We start from the raw sequence: 26,045 nt of genomic DNA, 5'->3' as shown, positions 1-26,045 counted from the left end.
GTTACTTCAGGAATACTTTAGTATTGCGCACTCTTTATGATACTCTAGTCCGCAGCATACTAGAAACTAGCTCCATCATTTGGATCAATGTAATGAATTGAAGCTGGAAAAAGTACAACGTAAATTTCTTCGATATTTATACTTGAAGGAATACGGGTATTATCCGTTCTTGTTTCCCAGTGCTTTTATTTTGGGAGCCCTGGGATACGTTTCTTTGTCGACTCGCAGAAGTGTTTATGTAATTAAACACTTCTGGAAATTGCTCAAGGGCATCGTAGACAATCCTTCAGTGCTCGAGCAGCTTCAAATGTGGGCTCCTGAAGGTGGATATAGTTCTCGGTCGCGTCCACTATTCTTGCCTGTTAAGTGTAGAACTGGAGCACTTGCCAAATCTTCTCTGGCCAAGGCCATTTATCTGCTCAATTCTGTCCATAGTAATATTGACATTTTCTCTTGCACTTATGGAGTTTTGGTTCAATTCGTATGGGACAATGCACACCTGTTGAGGTGATTTGTGTCTGTTGTTTTGTCTTGTTTATATTTGTATGTATTATGATGTATTAGTACTTTTGACTATCGTGACGCATTAGGTTTACCTGTCAGGTCACGATGGTTATAATTTTAATAAATAAATAAATAAACAAATAAATAAATAAATTACATTAGTAATAATTGCAGTTAACAAAATTATAAGCAATGAATTCAATAGTTGATTGTTTGGATAGCTTGGCATTGAAGACGAGAAATACTTCAATTGTTAGCTACTCCACATGTAAGTATGACAAAAGCTTTAATTTTTTAAACAATAATGCTTCATTAGGAGACAACATAACGAAGTATAAATGTGACATTGTTTATTTGACAGATTTGTATTGAAAATGTAATGAAGCTAATTTACAGCATCAAGAAGATGATCTGACTTTGATAAAAACGAATGATGTTTTTTTGCGTGTGTTATGAAACTGTGTTTGTACAAACAAACGTTATTTTAGACGTAAAGTCCTTGTTTGGTCAAGGCTAACAAAGGTTTCCACTATGCATTAAAAACTCTACAGCATCTTCCGTATAGAGGCTTTCATCGAGGTTTTCAGAGATACATCGTCTCACTAGAGGAGTTCTACGCCAACTCGTCCTTCTGTTTGAGTCTCGCTTCAAACATCCTCCGGATGGGATCCCCACGACGCCCTCCATCGAGACTGCAGCCCTAAGAGTTGCCTCCACGAAGTGAGGCCCTCACTAGAGAGTTAATTCTATAAATATGTGCCACCTTGTACTCCAAATGACGACATCGATGAACCCAGAGCTTGTGCTCCCGGATAAATGTGTTTCGAAACCGGGTTCCTAGTGACGTGTGTGAAAACGCATTTTAGTAAATTTTCTTGTTTTTTATGTATATATTTATGTATGTATGAATGTGTGTGTGTGTGTGTGTATTTGTATAATGATAGTATTAAATTTAATCTATTTTACATTCTAAAAAAATGATATAATCGCCAATTTTATAAAAAAACAATTGATAACGAACCAAATTTTTTTCGTATTATTCATCGACTCTTTTAAAAAATAATCGAATATTACTATGATTGGATATCGCTATCATTGTATACGATTTATAATAATTTTATCAATATTATTCAATGTTTTTCATATGCATACAAACAATATTATGGAATGCGTAATGCCTTTATAAGCTGTATATTATCCCCTCTTCCGTCAGTTCATTGTGGCTGTCCGATCCTGAAGTCTGCTTGAACTGGTTGCAATATAACCTAATTCTAAGGTAATTGCACTATTTTTTAACTTAGGAGAACCCCTGGTAAGAGATTTTAATTATGAAGATATTATAATATTTTATCAATAAATTAGAAATTGTAACACTTGCATTTTCTATTTTCTATTTTATACGTATACTTTTTTCTCCTTTATTACACAATCTATATATAAGCAATAAGTGATTTTTGTAGCTATTATTTTTCTTTTTCCCTTCGTTAATAAGAATGCGAAACCCACCAAAGATGTTTGGCGTTGAAGTCATCTCCCAGTGTTTTGAAAAAAAATCTGTATATTGTTTTTGCTTTATTTGGTGTTTATGAGGGCTATATATGACTGTGAAAGTTATTGATCCTATGCTGTCTTCATCATTGACACTGGTGGCTTGAAGATAATCTTTATCCATCGTATCGTATCGTATTTTTGTTTCTTGTAGTGTTTTAAAAAAGTTTTTAGAAAATCGTAAAACAATGTGCCTGATAGACTTATTCGGCGAAAGCAAAACAACAAAAGGCTGTAAAATGTCTATTGATAGCGATTTCTCTACAGAGTATAAGGCTACTGAATCAATCATGAATCCAAGCTTTCTTTCTAAGGTCAAAAAAATATATGCTTTTCGATTAGTTGCTTCTTTAAAGCCGACATTTAGTTACATAAATAATTTAATGGAGAAGTTTTTACTACTTTTTTACATAATTTTATGTAGGAGTCAGGTGTAGGTGTAAGTTTATATGTTTATTACATTTATGCAGTAGTAAAATTACTATCTTACTAAAATTTACATATTTTTTGTTAAAATATACATGTAAAAGATTTAGTAGAGAACTAGATATTTTAGAGAAAATCAGATACAACTATATTATATAAAAGTAGATATATATTTTTTATATTTATGTAGAAAAATGCAATTAAAGTGGCAGGTAAAACGATATTTTTGTATTGATATCGCAATATTTTTATATCAAGTTAGTATATATTTATATTTATGATATATAATATATTTATATATCAACAGCCCCGATTAGGCAAGTAACTTTTTAATATCGTACTTGTTTGTTCAGTGGTTGTAAATCGTTGGTCAAAGTCGTTTGTGAAAATATTTATTAAAAAATTCTCTTAGATCATGGGTGGGCTATTGTTTTGGTTGTCGGGACGCATTGGGGATGAAAATTTGGCCGCGGGCCACATTAAAAAAATGCCTATTTTTCAAGTGTTTTTTAAGTTAGTGGGGTTATATTATAAAATTAAAAAGTAATCGTTTAAAACCAAAACGTGTATTTATTATGCAAAAAAAATTGAAAAAATTTGAAATAAAACACATTAATTTGTGAAAAATATAAAAATAGCAATTATTTTAAGAATATCAAAGATTTATTACGCGTTAACTTGACAAAATTAGCAAACCAACTGATAAACTAAATAAATAAAATATATAGATGTGACAGAAATGTTGCATTTGAAAATATCTAGTTATATTTTTGACGACCAAACACATGTTTGTCGGTTTGGCGGCGAAAATATTATATTGTTTCGCTAGTAGAGTACGCTCGGGATAAGGATTCCGGTTTGTTATTGTGTGCGTGAGCTGTGTGGCTCAAAACAATATCGCTCAGAATATTTAATTTTTTTATTTTAAAAGAAAATATATGTTTATTTAACATACATACATCTGAGCTAAGTTGGAAATTTCAACAGACAATTAAAAATATATTATATAATCGAAGAAACCAGATATTGATGTCATTAATTAAATATTTGCAAAATTCAAAATCTTTCACTAGACAAAAAAATAATGAAGTCTTTAGCTATTCTTCAAAAGCAAAAAGATATAAAATGGGGAAAGAAATTATTCGCAGATTGTTTAATGGCTCGACGACTCTATTAAATCATTAGAATCCATTGAATAAATTAAAAAATTATCATTGGCGCATTGGCGCATAAATCATTAGAGAAGATCGAACTTCTGTGCCACACTGCACTTTAATGACGAATACCAGCGTTGACGAATCAGCGACTCTCCTTAAAAGAGAAAGCGAGACAACGAAGTACACGCTACATCGCTTCTCCCTCTCATATATATGTACACGCACACAATAACAAATCGGCATCCTTATCCCGAGCGTACTCTACATACATAGATGTGGGGTCGTTAAACTCACAAATCTTTTCTAGAAAGTCATTAAATTTGTAAATGCTTTCTTGTTGCCATTCTTTTTTGGCGTAAATAATACTTACGCAGAACACGATCACAAAATCATCTTAAAATGTTTTTTTTTTATTATACATACATATTTTTTTAATTAAAGTAATTTCTAAAATGCTTCGTGGGGTTGATAGAATTTCGCCGCCATTTGCCCAAGCCTGCCATAGATGCACATACGCTACGTATGCTTCTATTATCGATGTCGGTGACTTACTTTGATTATTTGTTACGTTTCAGATGGCTGAAGCACCAGCTATAGGTATCGATTTAGGAACAACTTACTCCTGTGTAAGTGTGTTTCAAAATGGAAAGGTCGAAATCATTGTCAACGAGCAAGGAAACCGCACTACACCTTCATACGTGGCCTTTACAGATACTGCACGTCTCATTGGAGAACCTGCTAAAAACCAAGCTGTTATGAACCTCTATAATACAATTTTTGGTTAGTTCATAACATAACAAACGTATGTGTACACGTAAGATTGACTATAATGATGAAATTAGATTTAGACTAGAGTTTCTGATGTTGTAATGATCACAAATGCTCTCCTGAGGCTAATTTTTCAAACGAGAAAAATTGCTAATTTATTTCAGATATCTAATCTTGTTTATTTTTGTTTCCAGATGCTAAACGACTCATTGGCCGCAAATTCGAAGACGCAACTGTCCAGGCAGACATGAAACAATGGCCTTTTAAAGTGGTTGATGTTAATACCCAGCCAAAAATAAGGGTTACCTACAAAGGCAATAAAAAGACCTTCTCCGCCGAAGAAATAAGCTCAATGGTCCTAAGAAAAATGAAAGAAACAGCAGAGGCTTACTTAGGAAAGAGCGTTAAGAGCGCTGTAATTACAGTTCCTGCATATTTTAACGATTCCCAACGTCAGGCCACAAAAGATGCTGGAATCATCGCCGGACTCAACGTACTAAGGATCATAAACGAGCCTACGGCCGCTGCTATTGCTTACGGCTTAGATAACCAAATTTCGGAAGAACAAAATGTTCTTATTTTTGATCTCGGTGGTGGTACCTTTGATGTCTCCATCTTGACCATCGTAGACGGTATTTTTGAAGTCAAGTCTAAAGCTGGGGATACTCATCTCGGTGGTGAAGATTTCAACAATCGAATGATGAACCACTTTGTCCAAGAGTTCAAGAGGAAATGCAACAAAGACATCAGCTCAGATAAGTATGCGCTCAGTCGTCTTAGACGAAATTGCGAAACAGCTAAGAGAACCCTCTCCTCTGCTACGGAATTTGATATTATTATTGATTTATTATATGAGGGTACAGACTTCGTATCCACCATCACCCGTGCTCGCTTCGAAGAGTTAAACGCCGATCTCTTCAGATCAACTTTGGGGCAGGTGGAGAAAGCTCTTTCCGACGCTAATATGAAAAAATCTGATATACACGAAATTGTCCTCGTCGGTGGATCTACTCGTATACCCAAGGTGCAACAACTTTTGCAAGATTTCTTTAATGGAAAGATGCTTAATAATTCCATCAACCCGGATGAGGCTGTGGCTTATGGCGCTGCCGTCCAGGCTGCCATTCTCCACGGGGACAAATCTGAAAATATTCAAAAACTTCTGCTTTTGGATGCTGTCCCATTGTCATTAGGTATCGAGACTCTTGGCAGTATAATGACAACTGTAATCGATAGGAACTCCACCATGCCTACCATGCAAACTCAGACATTCAGCACATTTACTGATAACCAAACCACAGTACTTATTAGAGTATTCGAAGGCGAGCGTGCTATGACTATGGATAACAATCTGCTCGGAACGTTCTCTCTTAACGGAATCCCACCTGCTCCCCGAGGTGTTCCTCAGATCGAAGTGACATTCGACATAGATGCTGATGGTATCTTGAACGTAACAGCTAAGGAAAACGCCACTAACAAGAAAAACAAGATCACTATCACCAACGATAAGGGTCGTCTCTCCATGAATGACATAGATCGCATGATTCGCGAAGCCGAGAAATGTAAAATCGAAGATGAGAAATATAGAACCGCCAGCAATTCTAAGAATAATTTGGAATCTTACTGCTTCAGCATGAAATCTACCATTGAAAACGATTTTGATGGGATATTCACTGATGCCGAAAAGAGCACAATCAATGAAAAATGCGACCTAACCATTAAATGGCTAGACTCGAATCCGAATGCTGAAAAGAATGAATATGATAAAAAGTACAAAAAATTGCAATCCGTATGTAAAAAAATAATCGAAAAAAGTAGCAGGACACCGGAATAATATTTTTCTGAGGGCTAATTTCCAACTAATCGTTATTTTGGAAATTTATATAAAAAAGGCTGAATAAGAACTCTCGTCATGCACAAATTATTAAAAAGTCTTTGCATAGTAAATTAACCGAAAATAGTTGTGATCAGAAGAAACAAAGATTTCAAAGGAAATAGCCTATAAGAAGAACAGAAATTCATCTTTAACTAAAAAAATCAAAATTGTGCATACCATCTAAAAGTAATTATGTATTTCTTGAAGAATACCACAGAAAAAAACAGAATTATATTCATCAGAAGAGGCTTTGGAAATTATTTTAATTTTATCAAATTATATTTAAGAATTATTATGTAATGAAAATACATGTATTTGTATCTATCTAATTGTCAATTAAACTTATTTGTTGATTCATACATTGCTACTTTGTCGGTTGGCTTTTATAGGCTTTGTCGGTTGTTGTCTTAACTGTCTCTAAAACTTAGTCTTCCACTAAGATATGTCAGATTTATGACAACATAAATGAAGACTTTCGAATAGATTAATAATAATAATGGGATTATCAGATTTTATTAAAATGTTTATTAAGATGCTTAGATGCAAAAGCTACTGTCTCCACCAACATTTTTCGGTACTATTGATTAACAGGTCACAAATCAACGGTTTTATACCCCAACTGCGAGACACTCTACCGTGATGTATGTGTGCGTGAATATTTGAAAGTTGCAAAACGTCTATTTCCTGTTCAAACCAAAACCTAACCTAAGCGAATATAATGGTCAATACATTTAGGTTAGGTTATGGTTTCAACATAATAAATTCAGAAATGCGCGAATTCTGTGGTTTCACTGCAGGCGCGCATGCGCGCACACATGTACACACATTAGTGTAGTGTCACTCAGTTGTATAAAACAGGTGGTTTTTGAGCGTCGCGCCACGTTGCGTCTTGCTCATTAACCCTTTAAGCGCCAGCGGCTAATAAGTGAGTGAGCTGTTATTTCTTTTCATGCCTTAGTATCTCGTTCTTAAAATAAATATAAAATATTAGGTTCGACTTATAAATGATGATAGTAAAATAATCTGTAAGAATTAAGAAATATTAATTTGTCCTAACAAATTATTTTGTTTTAGAAAAATATCAATAAGTGACTAATTTTTTTTAAAACTAATTTTTATTGCGTTTATTCCATACATCTGGTTCTTTAAATGACATTTTAATGCAAATATAAAGTTGGATTGAAGATTTCGGGTTGTGAGGTGGAAAGGCGTGACTTTGTAGCCAGAAATAGACGCCGGAAAGATTGTAACAATTAATTCAATTATAGTACATATACCAAAGCGAAATATTAGATTTTCTGAGCGCTGGTAGAGAAGCTAGCGAATAAATGATGTCCTCTGTGGTCTTTCGTTGCTCGGTTCCAGTCTCATGGCTGTCTCTAGCCGCAGGAATGTCTGGGCAGTTTCTGGAGAGTCTGGAGCGTCGTCAAAGTAGAGCGAGCTCAAACGTTCGTAGTGTCTTTTATTGGATTAGTAGCATAGGACCTGTAAAAAAACATAATCTACAATTAACAATATATTATTTCTCACCTCTCAAATAACCAATGAAGAGTTTTGCTCCATTTTTGTGCGTCAGATATATTTTGTTGAATGCCTCATTCGTACTACCATGTGTCCGCCATTCTTCATATCATATGTAATGATGCATGCAATATACAGGATAACATAAGGCTGCTTTGATTTTTTGTCGTTTGACTGATTTTATTATTACAATAAAATACAAGTATTGCATATAATTTATTTGGCAAATGCGCTAACTCTGACGCAATTTGTTTTAGTATTTATTAGAATAGTATATTTAAACTCTATAGACACGGGAGCTTAAATCCGTATTATTATAATTTTAATTTTAATGTACTAATTTATTTATATGTATCAGTTAATAGATAAATGTAAAATCAAAAATATAAAATTATGAATTAAATATAATATACAAATCTATATATTACAATTTTTATCTTTATGGTAAAAATCTTAACGTACCAGTATAATTAATGTAATCAGCTATTATTAGACGTATTTTAAACAAATATATTAGATATATTTTCGAACAAATTAATACTAAAATATAATGTATATTGAAAATTGTGTAACAATTAAAAAATAACCCTTTTTAATTGCTACACAATGAAATTGAATACTGCTTTATAGTAAATGTAAGTGTATGTAGGTAATAATGTTATAAGGTATTGGAATAAAACAGAGTTATTTTATACATTTTATTTAAATAAAAAATATTTCAATAGAAAAAGCCAGATGTTAACAAAATTGTAATATTTAAAAGTAATAATAAAGGATGCTGCATTATAAATAAATATATATATATATGTATAAATCAAGGATTTCGATCTCGATAGATTTGTTAGTATTTCTATTAGTACATATTAAGTAATTTTATTAATTAGTCAATATTGTAGTAAAATAAATTTGATATCACAATAATATATTTCTTTAACATTTAAAAAAAATACTTGAATAATGTAATTCTATTGAGTAATAAATAAATAAATATGATTATATATATATGTTATATAATATTGATTAGTAAATGATAATTATGATTTTAGACAAGGGTTTGCTAGTGGACATACTTTGGTTTTTTATATGTTATATAATCATATATAACCTCTATTATGCAATCAGACTGTTGACACTTATTAAATATAACGGAACATAAATGGGCAGAAATGCAACAACGTCTGCTATATATCAGTAAACATGCAATATAATATGTTTTCTCTATTTATCATATAACCATGATGAAAAAGCTAATGATCCGTTCTATTATATTATGTAATAATTAAAGTTTTCTTTTTTTATTCAACTACTCTAATTCAAAAGCTTCGTAAATAGCACTTGGTCATCATCGTACATTCACATATTGATTGTATTAATTAAGTTAGCCTGTGAATACTTCTACTATGTTGTTGGTCTAGGTCAGGATCATAAGGATATTTTTATTAAACTGGTTATAAAGGTTTCTAAATTGATGCGTTAGACTATGTTTTGTGTCTACCAGGTACGTCCAATGCTTAACGACTGTTAGATAAGTAAAAAATGACTAGAATGCTCTATTGGAATGTGAAATTTGCATGTATGTAATACATAGAATTTAATTCTCAATTTATGTCAACAATATAATATAATATATTTATTTATATAATAACCAATTATTTTATATGTGTCATTTTACAAAATAAAAAACAATATCCTGGCAATTGTTGTTTTTATTTTATATCACACTGCACATATTTTAGTTGTAATATGATTGTTAAGATCATATTTAATACTGACGTGCATTTTTAAGCATTGAGTAAGAGCTACGGTATCATTTAAGCTTTTACTCTTATTTTAGTTGAACAATAAAATTTCCTCACGTAAACATTGATGACCTTTAATATTCCCTAATTGACCAAGAATATATAAGTTTTTATTATTACACCAATAAACATTGAAGTGCACAACAAAAATAAACACGTAAACACTTAAACATACACCCATACTTATTTTAAACAGTATAAAAATCTTAGATAACATCAATTATGATACATAATAAATCATATTTATATATACAATAAAACTTTCCAAAATGACCGTGTCTCCAAAATGTTAAATCAGCCGAATCTTTGCGGTCGTGTACGCACATACGTTTTATTGTAACAAATTAAAATAGGCCCAACGTTTAGCTTCATCGCTATTTTAACAACTAGTCAGTTCACTGCAGTGTCATATCACAGAGCAGCAAAAATATTGATGTACTATTATCAATATAATACGTTTCATAAGACAAAAGTTATCAAGGATTTCAGATTTCACTGTGTTCATTGAATGTTTCTGATATGCTGTACATACTTAAATATATTTTTAATATGGATGGCAGATTATACATAAACATACATATAAAAGGAACCACTGCATTATCAATCAATGTTTATAACAAAATATATATAAGAAACTAAATTAATATATTATTTAAACTGATATGTAATAAAGTATTTATGAAAAAATGATACTGTTGTCTCAGACTTAAATTTTATATGTATTATGTCAAAGACAATATATATCTATCATTATATATCAAATAGCTGCATAAGTCAAATCCCTAGCGTTCTTAGTTTATCTGCCGGGTGTCGTGGCGGGGTGCTTTCTGGTTTGAGCAAATGGCATTGAAACAAAATTTCAAAACGTTCAGGTGCTTCCTCTGTTTCATATTGTACTAATAATTTCCACTTGATTTTCGCAGTGGCGTAGCTATGGGGGGCGGAGGGGGCGGGCCGCCCCGGGCGGCACTTGCTTGGGGGCGGCATATTCGCGATAGGATCGTCTAGTGTGGTTCTTAACCCTGAATGCACTTAAACATATATAAATCCACGAATAAAAAGAGCTTAATAATAACCAATTTAGTATTTTAAGATTGCTGATTTTACGATCCTGCAAAAAATGTATGGGGAGGGGGACAATTTTAAGGATCGCTGGCTGGGGCAAAAGTTTGCATATCACGGTAAAAGAAAATTCACTTATGCATTTATTTTAGTAGTGGCAACAGTTTTTGTTTTAGGAATAGTTTACAAGCCAAAGCTTAGATAAAAATAAAATGTCTAAGAAAGCTATATTCATAGAAATTTCAAATAATTCAAAGAGAAATAAGAAAAGTGGTGGTATGAAGCATGTTAAAATTAGAAAGGCAACGGCGATTTGATTTGAAATCATTACAAAAAGTAATACTAAAGCAATTATCAATATTATTGCATTGTATCCATGCAAACTTTTGAAAACCATGTACACAATTTTATTCCACAACTGATAAAACAGCAATTTTCTTTGTGATTTTTTCTACTGTTTCCAATTTTTTTTGATCTTCTATAATCAATTAAACACCAACCATTGTCTCATTGCTTTAAATAATACACATAGCAATAATCTAACCCTTGTGATTGTGTTTCGCATAAAGAAAAATGATAATTTTTCATTTCTCGGAAAACTAATAAAAAATACAAATTAGTTTGTCGATTATATCGGGTATTTGCTTTTATAAGATAATTCTAATTATCCTACTTTCTGTCTTAATTAAATAAAAAGAACAGGACTTATGCAGCTACACATTTGGGGAAAAACGTTCTAGACTTTCTGACGAAATAAGCTTGAACTAATTAATTTGGCAATTAAGGCAGAGCTGTAAAAAAAATTTGAAAAATGAATCTAACCCATATCAGTTGAATTAAAACAACGTCAAGCAAACCTTTTTACCACATGTATATAAATTTTCACGTAAAAATATTTTTAGCTCTTTTAGAACATGATTTCGATTGAATTTACTTCATGAATGCTGAATGATTACCTACTTACAGTAACAAACGGATATACGAAACTAGACGCCAAACGAATTACAATAATTTCATCAACCTAAACGTTCTCTTTTTAACTATACAATTCATAAATTTTGCTATTCATTATCGATAAATACCAAAATTTTAAAGCATGCTTTCCATACTTTTGAATAATAATTTCAGTTCTATCAACGTTTTTAGAGCATTATATATTTATTTACTTTTGTCATGATTATATTAACAATTGTGCAATATTCAAGATAAGGCGATATACGTGATAACATCTGCAAGTGTCAGTAAGAAGTTCCAGAGGAAGAGCAAGGGCCTATTATTCCTTCGAGACTGGAAGAACCGCATGTGTTTAGACCACACTGAGACAGAGACAGCTGAAAAATAGACACAATATTACCCACAACAGTATTATTTAAATAGTCAGCTAATTGAGAAAAATGGATAGTTCCAAATATCGAAAGCAAAAAAAATCTCGATATAGACAAATACGCAAATGTCATCTACAATGATATTGAAAAGACTTTTGATAAAGTTTTGCATAAACAAATACAGCTAATTTATACTGTCGTAAAATTATATAATATTACAATAGTAAAATTAAAAAAGAGCGACGTGTAGCATAGAACCATCAGGTTGTTTAGAATCTGAATTAGCAACTTGAAGAAGTGCTTTCTCAGGTATTTTATCCGGTATTTACATCAATAGGAATTTTCAAGAAGACCATAAAATACCTCTCTGCCTTCAGTGACAGCTGGCAGAAGACCGTCTGTGGAGTTTGGCGTTCTCGGACTTGGCGTTGGTGCAGCTTTTCCGTTATCTCCAGTCATATTCGCGTGTAATTGAGCAAGTCTCATTTGCATTTGTTGTCTCTTTTCTTTTTGCTCTCGTTCTTTCTCGAACCTTTTCATACTGTAACTTCTTACTGATGATGACGTACTTTGCAGTGAAGCTAAACTTGATCGTCTTGAACCTGATTTGGAAAAAATAAACCAATTACGTAATAATGTTCTTAACTGAATTTTTAAGCAGAGCCAAATTGTTGTATAATTAAATAAGTTAAATTTAGAAGGCATACTTTTATTAGTTAAAAAAGCATTGGGAGCCAATTTTTCGAAAGTATCAAAATTTTAAATTTATTGAAATATTCTATAAGATACTTACCATAAAACTGGAAACAAAGAATTTTAATATAAATACAAGACAAGTATAGAAATGTGTGTATGTACAAACAATTAATGTTATTTTCGTATTATATAATTAATATACAGCAAAAACACATTAACTGGCATATAGTAAAAAATAATTTAAACAATTTTTAATAAAACCGGTTTTTTAAAAAATACAAGGGCACGCTAAAACTACTAGAATAAATTGCAGTATTTTTATAGGAGCAAAGTTTGTTTTAAATATATGTACGTAATTCTAATTCTGGAGCATAATATAATTTAATAATTTACCTAATGGATAATTTTTACTACAAAAACACATTTGTTAAGTATTTTATTTTTAATAAATAATTACTACAATATAAGCTCACTGTATATTATAATGAACTTTCATTTAGGATTGTTATTATTTTAGTAACACTAAAAGTTCATAGAATTCGTTTATATAGTCGATAGAACTTTATTCAATGATTATCTGATGTATATGATATTACATAATTAATATTTCTTTATTTATCTAAGACACATTTTAATTTGTTAGCCATTGTGTTTTGCGAATAATTTGAAGACAAACAATAAATTAATATATCCAATATAACATTAATCACATCTGTTATTAATTTGTTATTTATTTACACACATTTCTATGTCCATACATTTATAAAAATTGCATGCTATATGTGAATTTAACAATGAATACAAGCAATCAAACACAAGCGTACAGTAAGCTGTTTTTTTAATCAATAAAGCCGCATGATATAGCACTGTGTTTCATTCACAATGAAATTAAGTGCAAGAAAGAAGTTTGTATAAACTGATGATTGCGATTTATAAGTACTTTTGATTATTGGTATTTAAGTAATTGAAGCATTGATGATTTATTAATTAGTCAGCGTATTATTAGTAAAACTTATATACAATAAAACCTCTTTTTAAAAATAACATACACAGATTCTAGTTTCAAAACATATAATAATAATATAATAATTTGTACATGCATAATGAGAGTAAGGAAAAGTTTCAATGATAAGAAATGAAATTTTAAAATACATAGAGGTTTTATCGCATTTTGCTTAATTAAAAATGTTATTATGGCAAAAAGTCACAAATTATTATTATGTTAAAATTTCAAATTGTGTTTGTGCTTTATCTGTAGTTTAATAAGTGGCTTTATAAAAATGAAGAAAATCGATTCGAAAAATAAAATAGTTAACTACAATATATTAAAGTAAAAACAATTTTGCTTTGGCCATCTTGCTTCTCTTATTGCTTTCTTTGTCCCCAATTAAAGTTGAGTTCCCGTGTTATTATTAATTGTTGTTGTATTATTTATCTGTGGTGGCTTTTATTTGGTTTTATTTAGTTTTGTTTTTATAGTGAAGTGAATGATAACGTTTAGAGAAGTAAATTAATGCATTTGATGAAACATTGAACAAACAAATACAGTTATTCATTGGCATCTATCGCTTATATTTGTCATATTAGAAATCATTAAAATAAGTTATGTATCGAGATTTTTATTTTAATCTATACTTTCTCGGATTTATTGGCTTTTAGTATTAATAATAAATTATGCTATAAAAATTCTACCACAAAACCTCAATCTCTCATTTTTAGCTTGTAGATTTTTAAATAAAAAATGGTTAAATTAATTGTTATAAAGTAAAAAAACATTTATTTACAGCTAATGACAGCATAGACAAAACCCCGGTAGTACTAGATTTATATTTTAAAGATGTGTGTATAATAATAATTCTTGTCAATTGTGCGACAAGGTGATGCCTTATTCAATTTATTTGATACTCATGTTTGCCGATAAAATTGAATAAACATAACTGAGGCTGAAGCATTCTGAACATTGTGGATATTAGTTAAGAAATCAGGTGCGACGCAAGATATTTTTATATTAATCAGCTGAAATTTATACAATACAGATACCTAAAATTCGTATAAATTTGATGAAAAGTATAGATTGTTAGTTTTTAATAAATAGCATTGCTTTTAATAATAATAGTTGTTAATAAAAATATGAGAATACTATTTCTGACATTGTCATTTTTAAACATATCCTTAAGAATTCCTCACAACTACATATTAATTATTATGATTTCACTATTTACAACTATTAATTCCTCACAATAAAGAATACTATCTCTGACTTTATTATTTTTAATTATCAATAATTATTTACCAACATCTACCCCCAATATCTTCAAATATGAATACTCATTGCTGTGATAAAAATGTTTTAGCTGTAAAATAAAAAGCTTTTTGGGGAAGATTTTTCAATGTAAAAATATATAAATTTATAATGAATTCGTATTGAGGGTATAGAATTGTAAAGTTTAATAATTTATATAATAAGTAAATAAATCAAGGCTATTTAAGCAATTTATTATTCAAACATAAAGGAACGTAAGTAGCATGCTTTTATTCTTATATACTTTGTTTATATATCTAATGACCCATCTAGGTAAGTAAACTATTATCGTCATCGTTCAGGGAATAATGTTATTATATATGTATTTATATACATACATATACCAGGATTAGCGGTATAATAATATCAAATAATTGAAACAAGCAATACGATGGTTTACAATTAGTCACCGATTAATAGATTTTTAAGTCGATGTTCACGATTGATTGTTACCCCACCGTAACGCAATATTATAACCATAGATGTATAGTTTATAAATATATATATATATAGCAGCCTGTAGATATGAGGCATTGGATAGACATGTTGAGAGAAAGTCATGGGAACGAATTCAGATACTATTTGTAACAAAAAAGTATCACGAATATTAAATTACTATAATGTTGGAGATATCACTTTTATCAGATTAGCTCCTGTTTTTTGACTAGGAAAATATTCTAGAATTTTTTTTTTGTAAATCTGATATATGCTACAGCAAATTATATTTTAGAATTTTACTGAATTGCGTTTTTTTGATTACCAAAATATTATCTAAATTAATAAAACATTCAGTTTTTCCTTTCAAAATACAATCTGCCCAAAATTTTAATTTGAGAACAGTAGCATTTATTTTATTTTTTACTTTGAAAATATTGATATTTGTCGCTTGGAGGGAAGTGTTAAGTTTATTAAATATTTGCAAGATATGGTATTTTTTTAATCCAATCCACATGGATATTAAAATTGATAAATTTCGCCTCAGTAGTCTGTCCCATAAACGCGGAATTCTTTTAAAACTTTTGCTGAACCCAAGGGTTCCAGATTGAAGCTATTGAAGCTGAAAATATGCACTGAAACAGATTGTTGCGAAAACCACGACTACCCTGTGGATGTGTGGGGTATACTCACGACAGATTCTGGGGTGGAATTGTTAAACTCAGGATCATAATACATTTAATAAATACTTGATATGATTCGATGCATGTATGTTATTCAGGCTCGGTCGGTGAAATCCTTTCTCTTTCGGTCGCACGCGTGTTAAGTGACAAGAGTGAGTGAGATATAAGAGTGTGCAATCGCACGCTTGCAAGGAAAAATGTCTCACCGACCGGACTTGATGACATATTTAAAGATATGATGACCTATCCGTGAACGAGATGATTTCTCATTTTTTTATTTTAGATATGGTTGTATTATTATAATAATGTTTTCACATTCTAAGTTTATTTTTTTGCAACCTTATTGAGGTGTACTTAATTTTATAGTATCATTATCAATATTAAAACGATAGATTGAGGTTTTGGGTTGGTCTCGATACTTTCACTGCAGATTGACTGACACAGCGAAGATGCGCTTGAACAACAGCCGTCGACAAGGAAGTACCAAACGAACAGAAACGAGAAGAGAAAGGATCGGAGGGGTGTGTCGCTCGGAGCGGAGATTAGGTACATTCTGATAGTACACACACTGATAGAGAGTACCAGGCACAGATCAAACCACGACGTCGATACGCATGGGGATCACCTGCCGCGGGTAAGGGGTGAGTATAGGCGCGCGCGTGCGTGTGGGGGTCTGCGCCCTCGAGGGGCGGCTGCTCCTGCATGTGGCACGAGATAAGCAAGATGGCGGCCGCGCGAGCAGCACCTGCGCGCGAAGCCGCACCCAGGCCCCGGCGCGATGAGCCTCCGCCCCCGCTGCCGGCGCTGCTCCTGATCGACCCTCGCGAAGACGCCCTCCCGCCTTGCACCGCCAGCGGGATACCTGCGTGTTGGGGTCACCACAATCGCTTAGCACACCGTTCACCGATCGTCAAACTTATCGCTAAACTAACGTAAAATCTCATCAATTCGATATGCAAGCTGGTACGCAATTGAAGACCTCGTTTTATAAACAGAACATTTTCAAAATTAATTTGTGAAGACTGATGATGACAAAGTATAGATCATACTTGCTGCCTATCCAAGTCTAAATACCAGAAAGATAAGGATAAAGCTGTCATTCGTAGTGAAGCATTTGCGTAATATAAGAATGGTGTTATGCTATAAATTTGAGATACTCATCAATTGACTGTTTTATTTTTAATGAAAATTAAAAAAAAACTGTCCTAATAATCTAATAAAAATATTTAATGTATTTTAATAATCGCTGAAGTATTTAAATTTAATTTATTAAATAATTTTTTTTTTAAATGCTTGTTAGAATGTTGAACTTAATTAAAATTAATGCATCTAAAAAAAAATTTGTGTATACCAAACAAAATAAAGACATACTATTGTATTTCTAACTAGGCTTTTTATTACTTCCGTCCACTCAGAAGTCAAACCATTTATAGTAGTATTAAATAATGTCTTTAGTATAGCGAATTCTTGGTTTGATTTTAATGCTTAGCTGTTTATTAGGAATTATTTTGTAATTACAACAATATATGTTGCATATTTGCCTAAAAACTATTTCAAATAGTCTTTATTTTTTTAAGATTCATTTCGAAGTTATTGTTTCCGTACTATTTTATTTTTAGAAAATATCAAAAGTTTCTAAATTATTGAACAAAATATTTTTTGTATTTATTTTAAATATACATTATGTGTGATATCTGGTTATAAAAACGAAGTCTTCAATTTAGTTCCGTTCGTGAGGTCCGCATTAATTCGTTGTTTTAAAAACACGTTTAAAAAATTTCCAGTTATACGTGATTAAATTGTTAAATATATATTGGTTGTTTTTATATTATTAGAGATGCAAAAATTGTGAATTTTGAGAGGAAAAAAATAATATAAGGGTAAAAATTTTATTCCACTTTTGTGATTCTTGGCTTTTTTTTAGATTATGCAAACAATTTAAAACGGCTTTTTTTCGAAGCTATCCAGAGCGCGAAATCAGCATCTTAAAATATTTGCAATTGTTGTAATGAATAGTTCGTTTGCCAAGATTTTTTCTCGCTGGAACTCACAGTGTCAAGTATGTATAAACACTTTGTCGGTCATTAAACTGGCATGAGAATTTTAGATTACTTTGATATCAGTAGAGACGTGATGATTTATGTTTCAATTTAAATAAAAATAACTAAATCTCATTTATATACGCAGCAAACTATCTAATATTATTAAATTAACAACAATAATTCTTCAAAATAAGATAAAACATTTATAATATTTTTCTACGTAATACAATTGAAAATGTGTTCAATACACAAAGTTTTGCTTTTAATTACTGATATACAATTTATATCCAGATTTAATTATGTGACGTAACATAGTCAATATCAGTCAGCATTTTTTATGGTAATGAATGTATGAAAAATGAACAATATATTTTAAAATCACGTTACTGAAAATATGTTACTTAAATTAAAACGTTCGTAATTTTTTAATTTGTGACAGTTTTTTATATTAAAATGGAGTACATATAGCGTTTAGTTATTCGTTGCTTCGTTGTAATATTAATAGTTTGCTAAATTAATTTAGTTTTCAGAAATTAATATCCATTCCATCCATATAATATTTATTTTTTAATAACCAATTTAAAGCTAAATTTTTGTAACCTTTTAAAGTCTAAAGATATCTTAATTAACTATTTCATGATTTTTCAATAAATATCAATCGCATTTCATAATATTTATTAAAATTTTTGTTTAATGTTATATTTTATGTGAAAATAATTTTATGATTTAAATCTGATATTGATTATTGGCGTAGCATATATTTTCGTTATCTCAAGTATAAAATAAACTGATTCTAAGAATACCCTAAATAAAGTCGTTTTAAATAAAGATAAATATTATTTTTTTATAATTCGTACCCTTTTGCTAACATTTGCATCGAATTAACGAGATTTTATATCTTTCATTCGAACCATTCCATAACGACATAAATATGGTAAGTAAATGACGTGCGAATAATAATTACTGTTAAAAACACTCTCGAAGCTGAAGAAGACACTTTTAAAAAACACATTTTTATGAAAACATGCAAAAGAAGATAGAAGCTGTTTTGGTATAAATATATATTCAACACGTTATTTAATCTGGAATGAAATGCGTCACTTTAGTTTTATATATATATCAAAATAAACTTGCGTGAGTCGGAAATTTTGGTGACTTGTTTAACAGGGAAGTTGAATGCATCACGCGATTTAAATTTGGCTCCTCTTAGATTCATCCTTAATACTAATATTTTATAATGTAGTATAGTACAATGGAATTACTGTAAATACCGGTTTCACTAGAAAAGAACATGGGCGGTGGAAGATGTGCGTCTGCATAATGGTGTGGTCTAGAATAGGGATTCCTTCCTCTGGTGTACAGATGAAGGACCAAACATAACAATCCTGCTAACAAAGCGATCCCTGAGCATACGCCCAATAGAGTGGGAACATCGCCTGTCAGCAAAGCCATATCTGAAAAAAATAATGATTGGATTATAATTTGTACACGTTGCTTAGTGATTCCACACAATCGAGGCGTGAATACAAAGCGACGTATATAAATAACTAAGTGAATTTGAATACAATTAGAATTCTAACTGTGGTGTATAGTTACCTTCTGTGCAAAAAACTTTTTTGTAAGGCTTCGAATATGATACACTATGGTAGCCCATGTCGCATTGGCATATGGCATTGTGGTTAATTTGTACGCACGATGCATGACTATCCATGTATTTGCAAGCTTGTCTATAGAAACATTGTTCGCCAAGAGATTTAGCTGAAATTAAAACATAGTATTTGTTAGTGAGTATAAAACGAAATATAAAATATTTTTTTAAGCACCACATATGGGCGTGCATATGTATTTTATAAAAATATAATCAAGAAAGCATAAAAATATTTCATGTTTATTTCTACGAATATGCAAAAGAGATCTAAATTTAAGACAATAGTTTCCAGGAAAGGGTTCTTGGATTTATAAAAAATAAACATAATAATCAGATACTATATAATATTATAAGGGTAGTAAAAAAATATTTTGGATACGTAAGTATATGCTTTTAGGGTATATTATGTTGTTCAAAACAACAGATCAATAATGGCGATAGAAAATAAAAATAAAACTATAAAATATACTTTACTTCATGTATCTAACTTTTATAGTATTATTTTATTTTTATGTACCAATAACTGTTCAAGAAAGTTCGATAAAGCTGAAGCTACAAAAATATTAGATTTATATTTTTTGTTAGAAAATTATACTGAACAACTAAAACAAAACATTTTTGTAAATTGTATCTAATTCATCTAATACAAGATCAATTTGTGCTTCAAAAGCGCAATTTTAAATAAAGTAAATGATAATATGTATTAAAAAAAATATTGATTTTTTCGCATATACCTACTTTTACATGCTTTTTTGCCGATAGATACATTCATAATGATGTCTATTATAAATACGTATAAACCAGGTATATTTTGCTTATTTTTTCAACAAATATTTTGTATATAAGTGAATTAAATTATTTTATATATAATTAAAAATATGGAAAAGCGGGATATGGCTACAAGACTGGGTGAAATCCATATTAATTCTTATGTATAAAAATTGATCCAGAAAAAAGTGCACAATTTATAGAACAATCACGTTTATATTTCACACCATAAAATACTATAGTATGTACTCGTAACATAAGAACGATTGTATTCAGGAGCAATCTAGATTTGTAAAAATAAAATTAACTAGAGAGCAAACTCAATCTATATCTGCAATATTATTGGAAAATGTTGAGAATTAAATAATCCAGCAGCTCCTTACTTTGTAGATTTTTTTTTTATAAAATATGAATGCTACCAACATACTTCAAAGCGAGAACAACTCGAAATCAAATAAGTTTAAAATTGGAAAAGTATGATAAGGGTGCATTTTATCACCTGACCATGACCAAAGTCATGATTATCAATAAAAGTAATGTCCTATGCGAAAAAATGACACAAAAAAATTAATCTTGGATGTTTAATAAACAAAGTTGGAAGTTGCGAATGCAATGGCTAAAAATGTGATGTTTGGTCTTATAAAAAATTGAAAAGACAACAAAAATTCCTTTACGTGTGTAAAACATGGAGCATATAGGAAAATATTAGATGCATTTAAAATGTGGTGATGGAGGTGTATGTTAAAATAACATTGGACAGCATGACGCATAAATATCTTCATTCTAGGAAAATTAAATATAAAGAAAGACTTTTGCCAACGAGAATGAAGCGCTTCAAGCAGCCGATTAGATTTTTAACACATACCGGCCGATGGCACAACATATGTGCCATGTTTCCGCCAAACTATCGGGCGACACAACCCTTGTGCTACGGTTTCGTCAAGCATTATTGTCTATAACACAACCGATTTATTATTTATTTTATTATTAAAATGCGGTGATCCTCATCCTTTATTTTTTTTTATTTAAATATTTTTTAATTCTTAAAGCAAGTTTAACTTGTGCAGTGTTGTAGTATCTCATGAACAGTTAGTTACATAATAGTAAAAATAATTAAACTAAAGTATATTTTCTATTTATTTTACTATTAAAAAATAGTATGATTTGTCAATTAAAACGATCATATAAATTATTTACAATTGAAATGTTTGTTTAAGGTATTGATAATTTAGATTATTACTAGTAATATAATCAGTTTTTTTAGATTTTTTCTTATTATTTATATTGTTGAGAAAAATATAGATTTTAAAGCATTAAACATAAGAAAATATTCTCGTATTTATTTTTAATTTAAATTCGGTAATGTTACCTGTCTAATACTATTCCTTAATACCTGATAATTCCACCATTATTTTAACAAAGTAACATACTTATTCCTTAACATATACCATTATTTTATATTGTAAAGCATTGGATTTATAAGGAACGCTTAAAGTAATTTGTAGCAGGGGATTAATGAAAGTCGATAAGGAATTATAAATTGTGTCGATCAATTTTACTTACGTTTGGCACATCCTTTGGTAGGACCCAATCTGACTGGATACTTTTTATCGCACTCGCAATGGCCAGTGATAGGGTCACAAAATACGTGGTGTAGCTTAGGATTGCATGTAAATTCGCACGGAGAACCGAGATACATGCCGCGCTCTGAAAAGTCAAAGAAAAGTGTAAATAAGTAGGCAGTAATGAGAAATATGGAGCGTATGAAACAAACGAGCTTTCCGTTCATGTCATTAGTGCAGCTGTAGATTTAACGCCAGCTTTTGTGCGGTTAAACTCAGAGACGTCGCCGAGGAGAAAAAATAAACACGAAAAAAGTTTCTGCCTCCACAAAGAGGAAGCTGAAAGTTTTATTTGTTCGGAAGAGTCAGAGTTTTGAACTAATTTCGTGAAATGCTTGAACCGAGCATCTGTCATATTCGAATAGCATAAGTTTGTACTATTATGTAATATATTATATTTTACTTTAATTTACAACATTTTTAATATATTTGATTTATTCCATAATTATATTGATAACTAATATTTATACATATTACTGCGATATGAAAAGTGAATAAATGATACAGAGTCAAATCCTGACTCCAACGTCATAGAAATCTCACGCCTTTTTAGCACCGTAACGTAAATAATAATTGCCGATGTATATTAAACGCTAATCAAAACGATTTTTTCTTCATTATTTAATTTATTTACCACGTTGTAACTCATTGGTCGTACGCCTGGTATACTACAACCAAATATTACAAAAATGCAAGTTTAACATAAAGGCTTAAGAATAAATTATTTAAAGACAATAATATAATAAAACAATTAAGCTCTTAAGTTACATATAAAATAATATTTTTTTGCAAGCTTTTTTCAATGAGATTTTATTTTTTCTGTACATTTTTTGTAAGATTAAATGCTAGAGTTGGTTCAAAGATTAAAGAGTACAGTACTAAAATCTCATTCTTATACATAAAACAAACCTTATGTATCTTACAATTAGTTTACAATCAATAAAATATATTACTGTTGTTATAATTGCTATCGCTCTGAAACTCATTAGTTTAGTCTCTTATATTAAAACAATAGATTTATTAAAGTAATATATATGTTTACGATGTATCACACATAAAATGCGCGAGTATTAAATTCATTTTATGGAAATATTTTTATAAAGGTTACCTAATGAATAAACAAATTATTAATAATGGCTCATAAGTTGAAACTGTGTCAACACGTGATGTAGGACAAATTTGCACATCAAATTTGCAATTAAGGCTTAAAAACTAAACCTATAAAGCTCGACACAGCTGAATAATAATAAGCTTATGTGAAAAATATTTTTTACAAAAAAAACTGCACCGTTAGCCTCAACTAGCAAACAACATTAATATTTTAAAAGTTTTCCGAGCTTTCACAGCTTTTCGCTCGTGAACTGAATTTTTATCTCGCAACATTTACTACATGCATCTTAATTTTAAACAAAATAAACTATTTTTAAAGCATAATATATATAGAAAAAAAGAATGAAAACTTTGTCTTATTCGCATCATTGCATTTTCTTATTCATTACTCCTTTAAAACCCTAGTCACGTCACGTCGATTAGAGCTTGAAGCGAAGCGTTGCACTTTGGTAACATTTTAATTGAGTCTATGTACAATAATAAGTTTTCCTGTATGAATTGACAGGGATTAAAATGATATAGGTTTTATAATGGTGTCTAAATTGAAATTATATAAAATATTAATGGTCGTATATATTAAATTTAATAAAGTTGTATAAATATACATGTCATGTGATGTTATTAATACATAAATGTGAACTTGAGAAATAAAAAAACTTTACTAGACATATTTTGTGACACGTCACTAATCGCTGGATATGTCTATTTTAATAACTAGTCTTATATATATTCATTTGCAATGTATTTTTGCGTGTGTATTAAAGAAACCATATAAAACTCTTAATCACAAATGTTGTCTAATGTATTTTTTTGGGAAGCAAATTTATATATAACCATTCCCTTCGTATAAAGCACAAATAAATCATATTCTATGTATAAAACATGCATGTATTTTACATTTTGGCAAACCTTTGTTATTTGCCTGCATTTCCCGCGACGTGAAAGCTCTATGAATTATATTCATACATATTACGTGCACGTTGGATTTTTGCAAAGCTCAAACGAAAGGGTAAAGTGTATATGCATCGGTGCATAAGTGGGCATTTTGCCACGATTCTAGGATCAATGGGGTTCGTACGATTGTATTTTCGTGACCTATATAGTGAATTTTAAGGTTCGATTGATACTTATTGGCGATGCGCCAAGTGTAGCTTTCGGTAAACCTGTAAAAAGCTCAATGTTATTCGACTAAAAAGCTGAGATTGCTAGAATTGCTACTAAATTAACACACACATAATTACATATTATATGTACGTATATTAGTAAAGCATTCACTGAAAAATACTGAATAAAAATGGTAGTGACGAAACCTATATAAATAACACGCCAAATATATTTGTATCTGATGAGTTCGTTAAGGGACTGAATAATCTGAGCAAGCAGGGAATTTTCGAGCGCTTGAATTAACGATTCTAATTCTCAAGGATTTTTTTGGATCGGGTGTTTTAAGACAGTATAAATAAAAAGCTCGTTACAGTTTAAATCGATTTTGTATATATTCAATATTTGTAGGCGAAATATCGTATCTACAAAATTTCTTAACATTTAATGTTTTTTTCTGCTAGTAATAAACTTTTCTTATGAAAAATAAAATAACAATAAAATATTTACACTATATTTTTTTATAGGTTGATATATTCTACATAAAGGAGCTCTTATATAAGTAATGATGAGTAGAGAATATTCTCAAGAGAAAAATTATTCTTCGGAACTTTAGAGCAATTTATTTTTATCAGCTATACTTGTTAATACAAAACACATTTAGATGATTTCACACGAAAAAAATCAAAATCACTTTCGATTTTTTTCGCAGAAAATAATGGGTTCTAATTTGTACAATTTTTTAAATATATTTAGGTTATTTTTAAAAAATTATTTGCTGTACATGAGAAATATATGAAGTAAATGGGTTAATGAAGATGTAATTTGTTTGTCGATCATAAATTATAGAAAGTAATCAATCTCTTTGTAAAACGGATAGCAATGTTTGAATCTTTAAGTAGCTTAATGATAGATTTTGCTGAATAAATACTTTATATCCAACTCAATAAGAAATGGCAAGTAAAAAGTATGATACTGAAAAATACTTATTACGCTGCAAATATTTTTAACCCGAAAAATATTAGTTTTTTGAAGTAAAATTTTTAAACTGAAGTTGTTCCATATATTGTAGAGAATACAAATTGGCTTTTTAGAAATTCGCATATCATTAAATCAACTCTATAAGTAAATGAAAGATACTTATTCTATTATAGATTAAAGATGGATCAAATGACGACTGCAACTAAAAAATGCCACTAATAACTACCGCCACTTCAGAATTTACATTACTGTTTGTTTTACTAATAATATTATTAATTAAACGAGCAAGAAAATTAATCTACGTTACATTTTTTAATCTACCAGAATACGGAAATATCAAGATAAAGAAGAATATAGAATCTGATCAAAGCAAAAATTTGGAATTAAACATATTTATTATTTTAGAAATTTTGTATTATTACATGCTTAATTATAAAAAAAAATATTGCTAAACTTTTAAAATCATTTGCATCAGTTTATATTTCTTAAATTTGAATATCTAAATCTTTTATTTTTGCAGAAGCTCAGAGAATATTCACTAAAAATGTTCCTACTTTAGAAACCACTGCTTAAGGGCATTTTACAGTGCGCATCTGGAAGTCACCAAAGATCACCCTTAGCTACCTACTTCAGAAAGTGTCTCATTGAGCAGATGCTACACAGAAAAGAAC

The 26,045-nt window shown here is 30.1% G+C and overlaps 2 protein-coding genes across 7 annotated transcripts in view; one reads left to right on the top strand and one right to left on the bottom strand.

Annotated features, from left to right (window-relative positions):
• Positions 1–1,670: 1,670 nt before the first annotated feature.
• On the top strand, positions 1,671–6,651 carry LOC148229803 (heat shock 70 kDa protein cognate 4-like). 2 transcript variants are annotated; one of them, XM_088197824.1, is made up of 3 exons: positions 1,671–1,780; positions 4,211–4,415; positions 4,598–6,651. In XM_088197824.1, exons 2-3 carry the CDS (start codon positions 4,211–4,213, stop codon positions 6,235–6,237), a joined length of 1,845 nt encoding a protein of 614 aa, XP_088053950.1. In that variant the 5' UTR covers positions 1,671–1,780; the 3' UTR covers positions 6,238–6,651. The 2 variants fall into 2 exon arrangements, with proteins under 2 accessions (XP_088053950.1, XP_088053951.1); XM_088197825.1 differs by having other exon boundaries at positions 1,730–1,816.
• A 2,837-nt stretch (positions 6,652–9,488) lies between these two features.
• Positions 9,489–26,045, bottom strand: part of LOC148229802 (uncharacterized) — a 36,692-nt gene continuing 20,135 nt past the window's right edge. For 2 of the 5 annotated variants that reach the window (XM_088198224.1, XM_088198225.1), the window contains exons 4-9: positions 22,124–22,267; positions 19,741–19,902; positions 19,407–19,598; positions 16,728–16,964; positions 12,350–12,588; positions 9,489–11,992 (exon numbers count right to left, since the gene is read on the bottom strand). In XM_088198224.1, the coding sequence (XP_088054350.1) occupies positions 11,900–11,992; positions 12,350–12,588; positions 16,728–16,964; positions 19,407–19,598; positions 19,741–19,902; positions 22,124–22,267 (1,067 nt within the window). In that variant the 3' untranslated portion in view covers positions 9,489–11,899. The remainder of the gene's footprint in view (positions 11,993–12,349; positions 12,589–16,727; positions 16,965–19,406; positions 19,599–19,740; positions 19,903–22,123; positions 22,268–26,045) is intronic. The other 3 variants (XM_088198228.1, XM_088198227.1, XM_088198229.1) reach the window with 3 other exon arrangements.

This window comes from Plectrocnemia conspersa, unplaced genomic scaffold, assembly GCF_051122295.1.
Source record: "Plectrocnemia conspersa isolate PC_06_02 unplaced genomic scaffold, ASM5112229v1 ptg000011l, whole genome shotgun sequence".
In the NCBI taxonomy this organism is placed as follows: domain Eukaryota; kingdom Metazoa; phylum Arthropoda; class Insecta; order Trichoptera; family Polycentropodidae; genus Plectrocnemia; species Plectrocnemia conspersa.
The sequence above is the reverse complement of the archived record's forward strand: the minus strand, read 5'-3'. Positions and strand labels throughout refer to the sequence as shown.